Below are 16,184 nucleotides of genomic sequence, written 5' to 3' on the forward strand. Positions count from 1 at the left end.
AAAAACACTTAAAAGTTATTGTCTTTGGACTTCCTGTTCGTAGATACCAATATTCATGCTAGCTTGATTAGAATATTTGTAATGTAAGAAACAAAATTAACTTCCTTATAAATCAATTGCTCTGTAATCATCAAAATTTTCTTAAAATGGGGGTGGGGGGGGGGGAGGGTAGAATACTTTATATGCTCCTACATGTGTTTTGGACAAATTATGCTGCCTTTTGCACTTAGAAAATCCTGGTTATGTTTTGTATGCAAGTTACTATCTCCAAAACTAACACAGATTTTGATTTAAAACTTCAAATGTGTCTTTGGGGTTATTCAACTAGGCGATAGCATCAAGTCCCACAACTCTGATATGTATTTTGCAAAATTATGTCCCCTTTTGTACTTAAAAAACTTCTGATTATACTTTGGCATGCAAGTTACTATCTTCAAAACTAATGCAGATACTGGATTGAAACTGATAGATATTTTATTATTGAATAGAGTAATATTCCTGCTTCTGGGACAACGATTCAAATAGTCGAGCATTGGCTGTCTAACAAACAGCCCTTGTTCAATGAGATATTGCCCTTTTTATTATTCAACTTTAGTAAACTACATGTATATGTGCCTAAATTAGTGATGTCTACTTTTATTCTTTTAACCTTTACCCAGCTAAATTTCTAAAATGGATTGGTCAATCATTCACTTTGGGTACTACCACTTGTTTACTAAAGGGGTGTTTACTAAAAATTTACTGACTGAGTAGCAAACAGTGCAGACCTGATGATGATGATCAGCCTGCACAGATGTGCAGGCACTGGTCGTAAAGGCAGAATCACTTGCTGCCAGCAGGCTAAAGGTTAAAATGCAATAATTATATTTTGGGGAGCATCCATTGGTTTTTCAGATATTTTCTTGTTTTTATTAGTTTGACTTTTTGAAGAAAAAGTAGAGCTATTGCACTCACCCCTGCATTGGCGTCGGCGTCACCTTTGGTTGAAGTTTTTAATAAAGTCAGATCTCTCTGTTACTATCAAAACTATTAACTTATATATATATAAAGCTTGAAGTAGATAATTACTATCAAGCTACACTAGGAGAAACAATCCCCATACCTCTGATTTTAATTTTGACAGAGTTATGCCCCTTTTTAACGTAGAATTTTTTAGTTAAAGCATTTGACTTGAAACTTTAAGTAGTTATTTACAGGGCTTCGGAAATTTGCCGGTTTGTCGGTTTTGGACCGATTTTTTACTTTTCAGACCGATTCATAAAGTGAAAAAACAAAAAAAAAGTCGGTCCCGTAAAAATGGAGAAAAGTATAAATTTTTGTCTGATATCTCAATACACCATCTACAGCCAAGCAGGAAATTGTTGGTCGCACCCTCAGATAATCAATAAACGTGTCGAACAGTCTGACTGTCACTTTGATAATCGGTCCGTAATTAGCACGTGACGCAATCAGTACTAGCGCGGCACATCCTTTAATGTTTGCAGACAGCCGACTGCAATGTATTAAACATTTTTGACTGGTTTCCAAATATGTCTGACTGGATCCAAATCATTTCGACTGGGATCCACTTCTTTTATTTAAAATCCGATGGATGGTTTATTTCAAAAGGCTATGTTTCATCATGGTAAAAAACAAATGGTCACTGCATTTAATCAAAGAGTTATAATTGTACATTATAGGTCTTTGATTTAATGAGACATCACACGGAAAACCAATCAAAATATTTTTTATAATTACTTGATTTGAAAAAAATACAAGATTCATTTGTTGCAGCTCCAGTTGAAACAAGTGCAGAAAATCGTTTTTGCAACCCGACGGTGCAAAAAAGAAAAAGAAAAAAAAAATGGACTGGCAAACACGAATGATAAAGAAAACCGGAGTGGTGCTGTTTATCAAATCGGTCTTTTAAAAAACGTTTCAAAATGAAATTTTGTTTACATCAGAAGAGAACATATAACTTCTAAAATGTAGCTGCTTATTGAAGTACAACATAAGTGAAATGAAATATCCGTGGCCAACACGCGTGACCTTTTGGTACTATACATGCGGGAAATTAGATCTCAGCGTTCATAGAACGTACACATTCGGTCCGCGGCAGAGTATTCTTAAAATACCGAGACTGTTTAGCAGAGAATATGTGTCATGTAATTGTATTTTATAGAATTCCGTCAAAGAATGAGGAAACATCACAAAGTATCTGCCGTGTATACGGTACCGGTCACGTGCGTTGGCTTTTAGACTAGTTACGCACACGGTGTCAATGCCTCGGTAATTTTATCCTTACAAGTATTTTCTCGGAAAAAAATCGAAATTTAAACAAAGTAACAATCACACTTAACACTGAATAACTGTCTTCATTGTATGGAAACACGCGGTGACCGGTAACTCAGTTTTAATGCATGACATGATTATATCTTTACTCTATCTCGTTTTACAAAATATGTAATATTGGGAATGCAGTGGGTGGGGTAGCGCCGATGTCAGGATTTTCGTTTCGGACCGATTGAGTTATCAAAATTTCCGGAGCCCTGGTTATTTACCATTAAAGTCTACACAAGAAGAAATAATTCCCATAACTCTGATTTGAATTTCGACAGAGTAATGCCCCTTTTTAACTTAGAATTTTTTGGATAAAGTTTTATGAAGTTTTTACTGGCAAAGCTTAATAATTCAGAGCACTGAGAAAAGTCAAGTGTGCTGTCTTAAGGACAGCTCTTGTTGATTTTGACAGTATCTGAACAACCTAAAAAAATCTCTTGAGTAAAATCACTGCTCTGCCCTCGTGACACAACGTAGCATATAAACTCCAAACAATGATTTATCTCACTGGTTGACAAAATCACTTTTTACGACTAAGTTAGTTAAATAACTCGATTATAAAGCAACAGAAATACTTTTTGAAATACAAAAATAATCTTTAAAAAAAATTCTAAGAAAAGCCCCCCAAACCCCCAGAAAATGATGTTGTACCAGTAATATTTTTTTCAGAAAATAAAAATGGTCAAGGCAGCATAAAAAATATATATACTGTCCTCATATACATCTCAAAATATCTTGGATCACTGGTACTATTGGGAAATAGTTGGGTTTTTTATTGGAAAAAATGCTTTTTGGGTTTTTTGGAATATATTTTTATATGTAAAAAAAAATTGTTTATAGTGATTGGCTTTTCTAAGTATGAACAGGTAAGAGATACCACAGTACGATTGATTCCACATAAAAATTAGTGGACCAAAAATGATTACCTAATCTTGCATAGGCCTCAAAGACATTAAACTGTTACAGCTCTGATAGAATAATTACTCTGCAGCCTGTGATAAGGTATTGATTACAATGATTGGTAATTGATTTTCATATAAACGTTTGTCAGCTCTTGAATAGATGCACAAATGGATATGGTAAAGCATTGCATTAGAACTGGCAATTTTTAGCTCAACTGAGCCAAAGGCTCATGATGAGCTTTTGTGACCACTCAATGTCCGTTGTGTGTTGTGTGTCAACATTTTCTAAAAAAATCTTCTTCTTGAAAACCACTGGGCAGAATTACACCAAACTTAACAGGAATGATCCTTGGGTGGTCCCCTTTCAAAATTTTTCAAAGAATTTAATTCCATGCAGAACTCTGGTTGCCATGGCAACCGAAAGGAAAAGCTTCAAAAATATTCTTGTCCAAAATCGCGTAGAGCATTACCTGGTGGATCTCTAACAAGTTTGTTTAAATTATGCCCCTGGTGTGAAAAGAGGCCCCACCCTGGGGGTCACTTGTTATAATTATGAGTTATATAGGAAAAATTATCAGATCATATTTCCAAGACATGTACAGTTTTGCACACCGATCTTAAAACTGACTTTCAGTTACCATGAATGTGACCTACTGACCTACCTTCTTAATATTTTAGCATCAGTTTTCTATTTGAAAAATATGGCTCATATTACTCAGGTGAGCGATCCAGGGTCATCATGACCCTCTTATTTATTTTTGTCTTTTCTTAATGCCCTTGTCAATAACTTAAACTTGTGAAAATTGACAGTCTCCATTTAACCCTTACCCAGTGCTAAATTTCTATAATGGACTTGTCCATCTTTCAATTTGGACAGTACCATTAACTGTTTAAAGGGGTGCTTACCTAAAAGATACTAATTGAATAGCGAACAGTGCAGATCATGATCAGACTACACGGGTCCCAAAGGAAGAATCAGTCATGTCCAGCATGATGAGGGGTAAAAAACCTTTGCAGTTCCTATCCATGTTCATCAAACAGCCAGAATGTAGTCTGGCATATTACAATCACCAGATTCTATAACTAGCCTCTTTAGTTATATCCCTTGAATAAGTTCAGATTTGGACAAGTGGAAACTTGGCTGCTCAATAAGTATAATAATAATCAAAGTCAGAAGTAACTGGCTGTCACATTCATTGTTTGTGACAATTTGTTGCCCTTGTTGCTTTACATTAATAACTCAGAGCCATACCATGAGAAAACCAACATAGTGCATTTGCGACCAGCATGGATCCAGACCAGTCTGTGCATCCGTGCAGTCTGGTGAAGATCCATACTGTTTGCTTTCAAACTGTATTGCAATTAGAGAAACCATTAGCGGATGCTCAGGCTGGTCTGGATCCATGCTAGTCGCAAGAGCTGTATGTCAGTTTTTTTATGGTGCAGCTCATTATGTTTTCTTTTTCACTTTTTCTTTTCAGAATTTGTTACCTAAAGACTCGAACACAGCGGTGAACTTTGTAGAGAAATGTATGGCCTGGCAAAAGAAGTTAGCTCCATGTATAGGTAGTAAATACTGAGGATTTTCACTTTGAACTACAGTTTGACCTGCCTTAATGGTCACCTGTATTAAATAGCCACCTGCAGTAAGCAGCCAGATTGTATAGTCGTTTTAGCTCACCTGAGCACGAAGTGCTCAAGGTGAGCTTTTGTGATCGCCGTGTCCGTCGTCGTCAACAATTTGACTGTTAACACTCTAGAGGTCACAATTTTAGCCTAATCTTAATGAAACTTGGTCAGAGTGTTACCCTCAATAAATTTTTGGACGAGTTCGATATTGGGTCATCTGGGATCAAAAACTAGGTCACCAGGTCAAATCAAAGGAAAAGCTTGTTAACACTCTAGAGGTCATAATTTTGGCCTAATCTTAATGAAACTTAGTCAGAATGTTACCCTCAATAAAATCTTGGATAAGGCCATATTTATGACTGTATCTTCATGAAACTTGGTCAGAATGTTAATCATGATGATCTCAAAGTCCAGTTTGAATCTGGGTCATGTAGGGTCAAAAACTAGGTCACCAGGTCAAATCAAAGGAAAAGCTAGTTAACACTCTAGAGGCCACATTTATGACTATATCTTCATGAAACTTAGTCAGAATGTTAATCTTGATGATCTTTAGGTCAAGTTCAAATCTGGGTCATGTGGGGTCAAAAACTAGGTCACTGGGTCAAATCAAAGGAAAAGTTAGTTAACAGTTTAGAGTCCACATTTATGACCATAGAGTCCACATTAATGACCATATCTTAATGAAACTATCTTGATGATCTTTAGGTCAATAGGTCAGGTGAGCGATACAGGGCCTTCATGGCCCTCTGGTTTAAAATAAACTGATATTTTACTCAACTAGGAATGTCTGATTCAAAGGTACAGGCTAAGGTGTGTTGAATTCATCCATAGAAAATTTTATAAGAAACAAATGAAAAGCATTCTGTATTATTCATTTGAAATGCAGTTTTTAGCTGGACAGTGTATGAAGTATTGTGTATGATAGAGAGCTACTCATCCAAGTGTTTAAATTAAGCTTCAGCATTAGTGTTAAAGTTTTGATGCACTTCACATTTACTTTAATTATCTCAATTATTACTTGGTGGATTTGCTTCAGACTTAAAATAGTTGTTTCTCGTCATCACCTGCATCATATGACACAAGGGCAAGAAATCTCACAACCATATTTTATGAATTAAGTCCCTTTGTCCCTTTTATGCATAGAAATTCTGCATAATGTTTTTACTGAATGGCTTTGACTGAAACTGCAGATAGCTGTTTTGCATCATCGCCTACATCATACATGACAAGGTTAATGAACTGTGAGTCTTATTGTGGTTTCAGGAATCAGTAAGACCAAGGTTAAAGGTCAAAGTGACCAGGGGTGTTTAGTTGTGGACTATGCATTATGTAATTGGTCATCATTTCTGGTTCTAATATTGCTGATGTGAAATATTTTATTACAGGATTTTTACCTGATCAAGTTAGTTTGGGGGAGCTGGCAGCTTTTATATCATATGCACAAGCTTTCCCAAATGGCTTCCTCGCTCTTATAGATACCTATGACGTTAGCAGGTAAGACTAAAAGTTTAAATTACTGTTTGATCTGACTTATCTGTAACAAGTTTTTCTCAATTTCTCTCTAAAGATAATACATATTTATTTTTAAAAGATTCGTGCATCTTTCTTAATGCCTCTAAAGGTTTTCATAGGAAGTTTTATAATTGTCCAAAATATTTTGAACAACAGTTTTGATTTTATCATCAAAAACAGCTTTGAAAGGTGTTTTTCGATAATAACTTTCAGCCATTTTAGAAGCTAAAAGTTTAAAGGCTTTTGTAAAATGTTTGGAAAACAGACACAATTTCGTTGGCCAGAAAAGAGGCAGTGAAAAAATGTGTGTTAACAATGGCATTGACAATATTAAAGATGACCTAAAATTGTTTAATTTCCTACTTCCACTCATAGAGACCTTTAGAAAGACATGCAACATTATCTTTAGTGTCGATTTTGCAAACTAAAGAGAAATTTAGTGAAAATGCTGTTATGGGTTTTGTGGATCAAATGGTACATTATGTTATTGTTTGAAAATTTCACAAAGGAGTTAATATGAATATCTTTGCACATGTTGATTTATTCTTAACTCAAAAGACAGGGCTGCCTTTTACAGAGTGATTAAAGCTCTGATGTACTCGACTGTCACTGCTGTGTGATTGAAATTTTTCTTGATACAAAAAATTCTTTCATTTTAAGGAAACTTTCCACCATGATTGTAGAATGAGGTTGGTTCTGCCTTGCACCTAAATTAGTGTACATAGGGCATTCTGGGGTTTTCCTTCATGATACAAGCTGAAAAGATTCAATATTTGTTTTAACAAAATTGTCTTGATTTAACCCACTTGCCACCCCCTCCCCAAAAACAAAAGACCGTAATTGATATGCACCATAACCAAGTGTAGTTTCAGTGATGTGGCAAAGCTGGGGCATAGGAAGCAGTTCATTAGAAACAGTTAACAATCTGAAGGAGTAGACACCCCAAACACATGTAAAAATTTCTTCCTGTGTATTTTCTAGCTTCTGGATGTGTTTTTAGCTCACCTGAGCACAAAGTGCTCAAAGGTGAGCTTTAGTGATCACCCTGTGTCCGGCGTCGTCCGTCCGTCGTCCATCGTCAACAATTTGTTAACACTCTAGAGGTTACATTTTTGGCCCAATCTTAATGAAACTTAGTCAGAATGTTACCCACGATAAAATCTTGGATGAGTTCGATATTGGGTCATCTGGGTTCAAAAACTAGCTCACCAGGTCAAATCAAAGGAAAAGCTTGTCCATTTGTCATTACGGGTCAACTACATTTTAATAAAAATTCCATAATGGCCAAAAGAAATTGTTTTGGCATCTTAAATAGTGGCCATTAATACAAATTTATTTAATTTTATTTGCAGGAGTGGGTTGGCTAATTTTTGTACTGTGGCGGTTGCACTATCAGAATTGGGTTACAGAGCACTAGGTATACGTCTAGATAGTGGAGATTTATCATACCTTTCACAGATTGTCAGAGATACATTCCGTAAAGTGGCACAAACGTACGTACATTTCATTTCTAGATCATAGATTTAAGACATACTTTTTCTCACCTATGGGAAAAGAGTATTCCAAATAAAAGTTCTGGTGTGAGATATTCTTATACCACTCACAGGCTTGTTTGTTTTGCTTTTTCTTTATAGTTACATATATAATATATATATATATGAGCCGTGCCATGAGAAAACCAACATAGTGGGTTTGCGACCAGCATGGATCCAGACCAGCCTGCGCATCTGCGCAGTCTGGTCAGGATCCATGCTGTTCACTAACAGTTTCTCTAATTCCAATAGGCTTTGAAAGCGAACAGCATGGATCCTGACCAGACTGCGCGGATGCGCAGGCTGGTCTGGATCCATGCTGGTCGCAAACCCAGTATGTTGGTTTTCTCATGGCACGGCTCAATTATAATATTTACATCCTCTGTACAGTCGAACTTCATTCACTCAAACAACACCGTTCCCTCAAACTCATCGTCAGGTCCTGGCAAAATCCATATCGATAATTCAAACTAATTTTAATGGTCCCCCTCGAGTTCTAGCGGACAAAGTTTGATTGTATATTAATAGTTTAGTAAATCTGTTATACACTGTGTCAGATAAACAGGTTATTTAGAAAACTCAACCATTTACTTTTGATTATGTCATCGTGGTATAGATTCATTTGGAACAGTCTGATGGTTTCCAGAAATGGGTAAATAGATAAATAAGGTGCAAAAATCTTCCAAGCCATTTAAGTTATGGTAATAAGAAAATCCCGTCTTTGGTCAGAGGTATGCTAAAAAAATTAGCAGTGATATAGAGGTAAGAGTCTGTCAAAACTAAAAGGGAGGTCACGGGTTCAAATCCTATAGGAAGCAGAATTCTATTTCTTTTCTTGTGCAAGTTGCAAGTACTGGCAGGAGCGGATAATGAATTGGAGGAACAATCGTGCAATTCAAATTTGGCTATGAATTTCAGGACCTTTCTGTAAAGTCAGATATTTTCATGAAGCTAAATGTTCTCTATCTTTGGCATTGGTATGCACAATGTATGATCAGCTTGTAAATTAGATAGAACAAGTAAACACTTTGAAAGTGATTTTGCAAGTAATGTGAAATCATTGATATTAACAGGGGCTATGTTTCATGGATTTCGTAGTTGGGTAAATCCAGGAATACAAATAGCAACAAAAAAGTGTAATTGCCACACATTTTAGGTTCAGAAGTTAAAATCCACAAATTTTTATCCCCACAAAGTAGCCATTCTGGCACAAACAATAACATTTTATGCAGATGGAATTAAATGATTTCACATTATTTAGTTTTGAGAATACAGAAGTTAAGTGAACACAGCTATAATAAATTCCTGTCAATTTTGATTTGCGTTTCCTTTAAGATCATTTGTGTTTTGAACTTTTGAAAGTTTCCATTGGCGCTTGTATATTACCTCCCTTGTCTATTACAGTTTTGATCTCCCTTGGTTTGAACATCTAACCATTGTTGCCAGTAACGATATTAATGAAGACACAATTCATTCCCTAAACCAACAGGTATGCAGCCTTTTAAATGTTTCCTTAGTGTTGGATTCTTTTTAAACATAATAGTTTTCTTTTGTTACATAAACTAGAAGTTCTTTTATTTATAGAGTAATGCAGCTTTGGCCTTCTATAGAGGATTAGTATGTCCTTTGAAACAAAGAGGCAGAATTAGGTAAAAAAAAAATCAAGTGGCATGTGTATTTAGTTGTGTATGAAATATTGAATTTAACAGAGCAATATTTCCTGTCATATAATGTGTACCCCTAAATAACCACATGCCAAAGGGTTTGGCAAATGGCACTTGCTTAGACCTTTGCCCCTTTTAGCTCACCTGAGCACAAACTGCTCGGGATGAGCTATTATGACAACTCTTTGTCTGGCATCTGTCCATCCGTCTGTCATCCATCCGTCTGTCATCCATCCATTCTTTTCTTCAAATGACATCTCCTCTGAAACCATATGGTGGAGAAAATTGGTCTGGATGTTCCTTGGGTGTTCTTCTTCTTTTAAGATTAATCAAATCTTTCTGTTTGGTTGCACATAGGGGCTGCAGAGCTAAAATTACATCTCCTCTTAAACCGCTAGTTCGATTTTGAAATAATTTCACACAAAATTAATGGTCCTTATGTAACCATCTACAAAGGTTGTTCACATTATTCATTGTTTAGGTCCATTTTCCTTGAATATTTATTAAGAGCTACAGCTTCAAAATTTTGTACACATGTTTATTATCAGTAGATGTTTAAACAGCTTAGGAACTATGACTCTGTCTTGCATTTAGTAGAGTTATGACCCTGGATAACTTGGAGAAAGCTTGGATTTCTCAATTTCTTGTTTTAATAGGGCAACTTTGTACTATTGCTTATGACCATTAGTGTATGTAGGTCAAGACCTTAAGTCTCTTTTGCATTTTGTCAGAATAATGACCCTTTTAAACTTCAAAGGCAATAGCTTTGAAACTTTAAACGTTTTGTCATGATCAGAAGACCAGCAAAAACATCCAGAACCATAACGCTTTTTAAGCTCACCTGAGTCAAAGGCTCATGGTGAGCTTTTGTGACCGCTTAATGTCCGTCGTTTGTCGTGCATCCATCAACATTTTCTAAAAAAATCTTCTTGAAAACCACTTGGCAGAATTACACCAAACTTCACAGGAATGATCCTTGGGTGGTCCCCTTTCACAGTTGTTCAAAGAATTTATTTCCATGCAGAACTGAAAGGAAAAACTTTAAAAATCTTGTCCAAAATTGCAAGGCATAGAGCCTTGATATTTGGCATGTGACATCATCTTATGGTCCTCTATCAAGATTGTTCAAATTGTGCCCCTTGGGTGAAAAGAGGCCCCGCCCCGGGGATCACAAATTTTACATAGACATATAGTAAAAAGCTTTAAAAATCTTCTTGTCTAAAACCACAAGACCTAGACCTTTGATATTTTGTATGTAGCATTGCCTTGTGGTCCTCTACCAATATTGTTCAAATTATGTCCCTGGGGTGAAAAGAGGCCCTGCCCCTGGGGTTCTCCAGTTTTACATAGACTTATTTAGAAAAAAAAATTTTTGTCTAAAACTGCAAGGTGTAGGCTTTCGATATTAAGTATGTTGCCTTTCCTGGTGTTTCTCTACCATAATTGTTCAAATTATGTCCCAAAGGTGAAAAGAGGCCCTGCCCTGGGGGTACCAAGTTTAACATAAATTTATATAGGAAGAAAAAAAGATCTTCCTGTCTGAAAGTTCAAGGCCTAGGCCATTGATATTTGGTGTGTAGCATTTCCTGGTGGATCTCTAACAAGTTTGTTCAAATTATGCCCCTTGGGGTGAAAAAAGGCCCCGCCCTGGGGATCACTTGTTATAATTATGAGTTATATAGGAAAAAATACTTCAAAAATAATCAGATCATATAATTGCCTAGACTGTTTAATTATAATTACCTGATGACCCCAAGCAATTAGGGATCACTTGACTGTGACCTTGACCTACTGACCTACTTTCTTGTTTTTTAAGATACAGCCGTGAAATTTGGATGACATGTACAGTTTTGCACAACGATCTTAAAACTGACTTTCAGTTACCATGAATGTGACCCACTGACCTACATTCTTAAAATTTTAGCATCAGTTTGCCATTTGAAACATGTGGCTCATATTACTCAGGTGAGCGATCCAGGGTCATCATGTCCCTCTTGTTTGCAAAATGTTAAGCACTTGCTTATGAGCTTTGGCAACCTCAGGCAGTGCTCCTGTTTTAAACATTTCAACACGACCAAAGCACTGGGTCCTCATAAATGCACATTTTGGCGTATTTTATTAACCCTGGGTACTTTGAGTAGCATTAATATTGTCACCTAAATACATCACCAATCTTACAAACCCAATTAGGGTTTGAATTCAGGCTTTTTTTGTCCCCCCGCCAAAGGCGAAGGGGATATTAGAAATGCTCTCTGTCCGTGCGTCCGCAACGATCTTTGTCCGGAGCATAACTCCAAAAGTATTGGAGGGATTTTCTTCAAACTTCATACACTGATAGAACACATTGGGAGGAAGTGCAGTGTGCAAGAACAATAACTCTACCTTGCCTATTTTTGAATTATTCCCCTTTATCATATTTTCCAAAAAAAAATTATCCGGAGCATAACTCCAAAAGTACTGGAGGGATTTTCTTCAAACTTCATACACTGATAGAACACATTGGGAGGAAGTGCAGTGTGCAAGAACAATAACTCTACCTTGCCTATTTTTTGAGTTATTCCCCTTTATCATATTTTCTTAAAAAAATTTGTCCGTAGCATATCTTCTTCATGCATGGAGGGATTTTGATATATCTTGGCACAAATATATACCACCACGAGGCGGAGTGTCATGCGCAAGAACCAGGTCCCTAGGTCTAAGGTCAAGGTCACACTTAGAGGTCAAAGGATACAAGAAAAAAACCTTGTCCGGAGCATTTCTTCTTCATGCATAGAGGGATTTTGATATAACTTGGCACAAATGTTCACCACCACGAGACGGAGTGTCATGCGCAAGATCCAGGTCACTAGGCCTAAGGTCAAGGTCACACTTAGAGGCCAAAGGTCAGATACAAGAATGACTTTGTCCGAAGCATTTCTTCTTCATGCATGGAGGGATTTTGATGTAACTTGGCACAATTATACACCATCATGAGACGAAGTGTCATGCGCTGAGTTCCCTTCTTTAGAATTACTTCCCTTTGTTGTACCTTAAATAGCTTTTATTGTAACTTTTTCGTTACTAGTCGTAGGGAAAAATCGAGACCACTTTTCTGTAGTACAACATGCTAAATCCAATTTTGAGGTGTATTTTGACCAATCTCTACCTGATAAAGATTTTTGTGAGGACTTGCAATATTTTTTTTTTAAGATTAACTTCCCTTAGTTGTTACTATAAATAACTTATATTGTAACATTTTTATAATTGACCCTAGGGAAAAAACAAGACCACTTTTCTGTGGTACAACATAGATGTTACTCTCCAGTTTTAGGTGTATTTTATTATATATAAGGTATCTCTACCTGGTAAGGAGTTTTTTTGTGGACTTTAAAAAACAAAAGACTTACAATGATTACTAAACAACCACAAAATTAACATTCCATTTGCAAATACAGCTGCTAGAGTAAAGAAATTTGCTTTGACGGGCATATATTGTGACATTCTGGCACTCTTGTTCCCTGTTAGCTTTCCATTCCTTCTTTTTACAGTAGCCATATAGAAAAACATCATAGCTATACTGTTCATGAAAATTAATAAAATTTAGCAGTAAACCACCTCACTACTGACTTATTCTTTCTTCCACATCTTAAAACCCCTGATGAGGACCACAACTAAATGGTTCTTCAAAGCTTTCCCCAAAATTAATACTTTCAGACACTAACTTGCCATGAACTTTAGCCTTCAATTATAATATGCCGGGCGGGGGGATTAGCCATGTGTAACATGGCTCTTGTTATATTTAGATGTGTTTATCACATGTTTGACGCTGCCTGAGTGTAATAAAGCCATAACATAAAAATGATAATACTCTAGCTTTTATTTTTCGACAGGTAAAGCTTACAAATTCATGTGATAAAAAGAATATTACATTTGTGACTTTCTACATTGAATTTATTAAACTTGTTGAAAAGATTCTGTTTTAAAAGACACTCATGTAATATCTGCTATATATATTATTTTGAGGCAATGTCAACAAAGATATGACTTTTTAGCTCGACTATACGAAGTATAAGGAGAGCTATCCTACTCGCCCCGGCGTCGGCGTCTTTCCGTGTCCCCACCTTGGTTAAAGTTTTGGTGCACTTTCTCTTTTTTCAACTTATCTCTGTAATTACTTGATGGATTTGATTCAAACTTGAAATACTTATTCCTCATCATCATCCACATCATCTGACATAAGGGCCATAACTCTGGCACCAATATTTCATGAATTATCCCCCCTTTTCACTTACATTTTCAGGTTAAAGTTTTGATGCACTTTCACTCTATCTCTGTTATTACTAAATGGATTTGATTCAAACTTAAAATAGTTGTTCAACATCATCACCCACATCATATGACACAAGGTGCATAATTCTGGCACCATTTTTTCATGAATTATTCCCCCTTTTTACTTAGAATTTCAGGTTAAAGTTTTGGTGCACTTTCACTCTACCTCTGTTATTACTGAATGGATTTGATTCAAACTTAAAATAATTGTTTAGCATCATCACCCACATCATATGACACAAGATGCATAACTCTGGCACAATTTTTCATGAATTATTCCCCTTTTTACTTAGAATTTCAGGTTTAAGTTTTATGCACTTTCACTCTATCTCTGTTATTACTGAATGGATCTGATTCAAACTTAAACAATTGTTCAACATCATTACCCTTATCATATGACACAAGGTGCATAACTCTGGGACCAATTTTTCATGAATTATTTCCCCTTTTTACTTAGAATTTTAGGTTAAAGTTTTGATGCACTTTCACTCTGTCTCTGTTATTACTGAACGGATTTGATTCAAACTTAAAATAGTTGTTCAACATCATCACCCACACCATATGACGCAGGGTGCATAACTCTAGCACCAATTTTTCATTAATTATTCCCCCTTTTTACTTAGAATTTTAGGTTAAAGTTTTGATGCACTTTCACTCTGTCTCTGTTATTACTGAATGGATTTGATTCAAACTTAAAATAGTTGTTCAACATCATCACCCACACTATATGACACAAGCTGCATAACTCTGGCACCAATATTTAATGAATTATGCCCCTTTTTGCTTAGGATATACTTATATAGTGTTTTGATACATTTTATCTTTACCTCTCTTATTACTTTAAGTTGATATTTTTGACATAGACACAGGCTATTGTGCAATATCTTCATCCACAATTGGAGTCATTAAACACTCCAGTGACAGCTCTAGTTTCCTCAGATGTGCCCAGTTTCACTATCCAGCATTGAAATAGTCGAGCGCGCTGTCTCCTGTGACAGCTCTTGTTATTATTATTTGTTTTTACCTTCAGTGATATTTTTCAGGGCCATGAAATCAACAGCTTTGGTATAGGAACACATCTAGTCACATGTCAAAAGCAACCAGCACTGGGATGTGTATTTAAGGTATAATTACTTTCTGTTCCTCACAAATTTTGGAGGGGAGACTGTTAGATTTGCTTTTGTCTGTGTGTCTATCCAAATTTGTGTCTTGTATAGTCATTGTTGTATCTCAGAAAGTATTTGACCCAGAGTCATACCTCACAGGATGTTAAACAGCATGTGAGGTTGTGCACCTGCTGTTCTAACTGGCATTTCTTACAGCCAGACCAGAGATACGGCATTTGACTTAGTCAAATATATGCAGACAGTGACAAGCAATAGGGCACCAGTGTCCTATGGAACACACATGTAGTTTGTTTTTGGTTTAAGTCACACCATTTACTTTCTGTCCAGTCTAAGAAAAGTTACGTTCAGTTTTATTTGACCGCAACATTCAGTTTGGTTTGAATTGTATGCCCTTAAATGAAGAGGTGTTAGTGAGAAATTTCCATTTAACAGGAGTGTAAATGCATAAAAATCTGTTTAATTTGATTGAGGAAACATAAACTGTTACGTCATTTAATTTCATGGGAACAAACTTTGGTGGTTTTGGCTAAAACAGCCATAATTTATAGGGATATGAAATCATGGGATTTTATGGCTTGGATTCTTTGTTTTTTGTTGGGTTTAATGTTGGAGTGGTACTATTATAGGTCATAAGGTGACTTTCCAGCTTTGATGGTGGAGGAAGTCCACAGTAGTCCCTCTGTGCATTATTTCATTATGGGCAGGCACCTGGGTAGAACCACCAACCCTCCATAAACCAGCTGGACTGCTTCCTCACATGAAGAATTCAATGCCAAGAGAGAGGCTACAACCCAGATCAGTGAGGGGCAGATGATTTGAAGTCAATGACTTTAACCGCTTTGCCATGGAGGCACCTAATTGGATTTACACAAGCAAGAAATCTAAGGAAAATAGTCCTCCACAAATTTTAATGAAGTGAAATTTTATTCATAAAAATAAGGTAGAGTTTCAGAAAGCTTATTATGCTACCAATTAAGAATAATTTCCTTAATTGAGAAATATTGTTCATTTCATTATTGCAGTTAGTAGAAGTAAATGGCAAAGCTCGGATAAAGCTGAGTGAAGATGTGGAGAAAGTAACCATTCCTGGGAAGAAATTTGCTTATAGGCTGTTCGGGCATGATGGTAAGTGAAGTGAAAATATTTTTGTTATAGGTTATAAGTGCATGTGTTAGGTGAAGGGAAGAAATT

At 36.1% G+C, this 16,184-nt stretch overlaps 1 protein-coding gene across 1 annotated transcript in view; it reads left to right on the forward strand.

Moving 5' to 3' along the window:
• The first annotated feature begins 3,389 nt into the window (after positions 1–3,389).
• Positions 3,390–16,184, forward strand: part of LOC123539669 (nicotinate phosphoribosyltransferase-like) — a 41,483-nt gene continuing 28,688 nt past the window's right edge. The window contains exons 1-7 of the mRNA XM_053525907.1: positions 3,390–3,398; positions 4,703–4,787; positions 6,236–6,344; positions 7,715–7,855; positions 9,299–9,383; positions 14,910–14,990; positions 16,016–16,118. Of these exons, the coding sequence (XP_053381882.1) occupies positions 3,390–3,398; positions 4,703–4,787; positions 6,236–6,344; positions 7,715–7,855; positions 9,299–9,383; positions 14,910–14,990; positions 16,016–16,118 (613 nt within the window). The remainder of the gene's footprint in view (positions 3,399–4,702; positions 4,788–6,235; positions 6,345–7,714; positions 7,856–9,298; positions 9,384–14,909; positions 14,991–16,015; positions 16,119–16,184) is intronic.

Source organism: Mercenaria mercenaria, chromosome 16 (genome assembly GCF_021730395.1).
Source record: "Mercenaria mercenaria strain notata chromosome 16, MADL_Memer_1, whole genome shotgun sequence".
Lineage (NCBI taxonomy): Eukaryota > Metazoa > Mollusca > Bivalvia > Venerida > Veneridae > Mercenaria > Mercenaria mercenaria.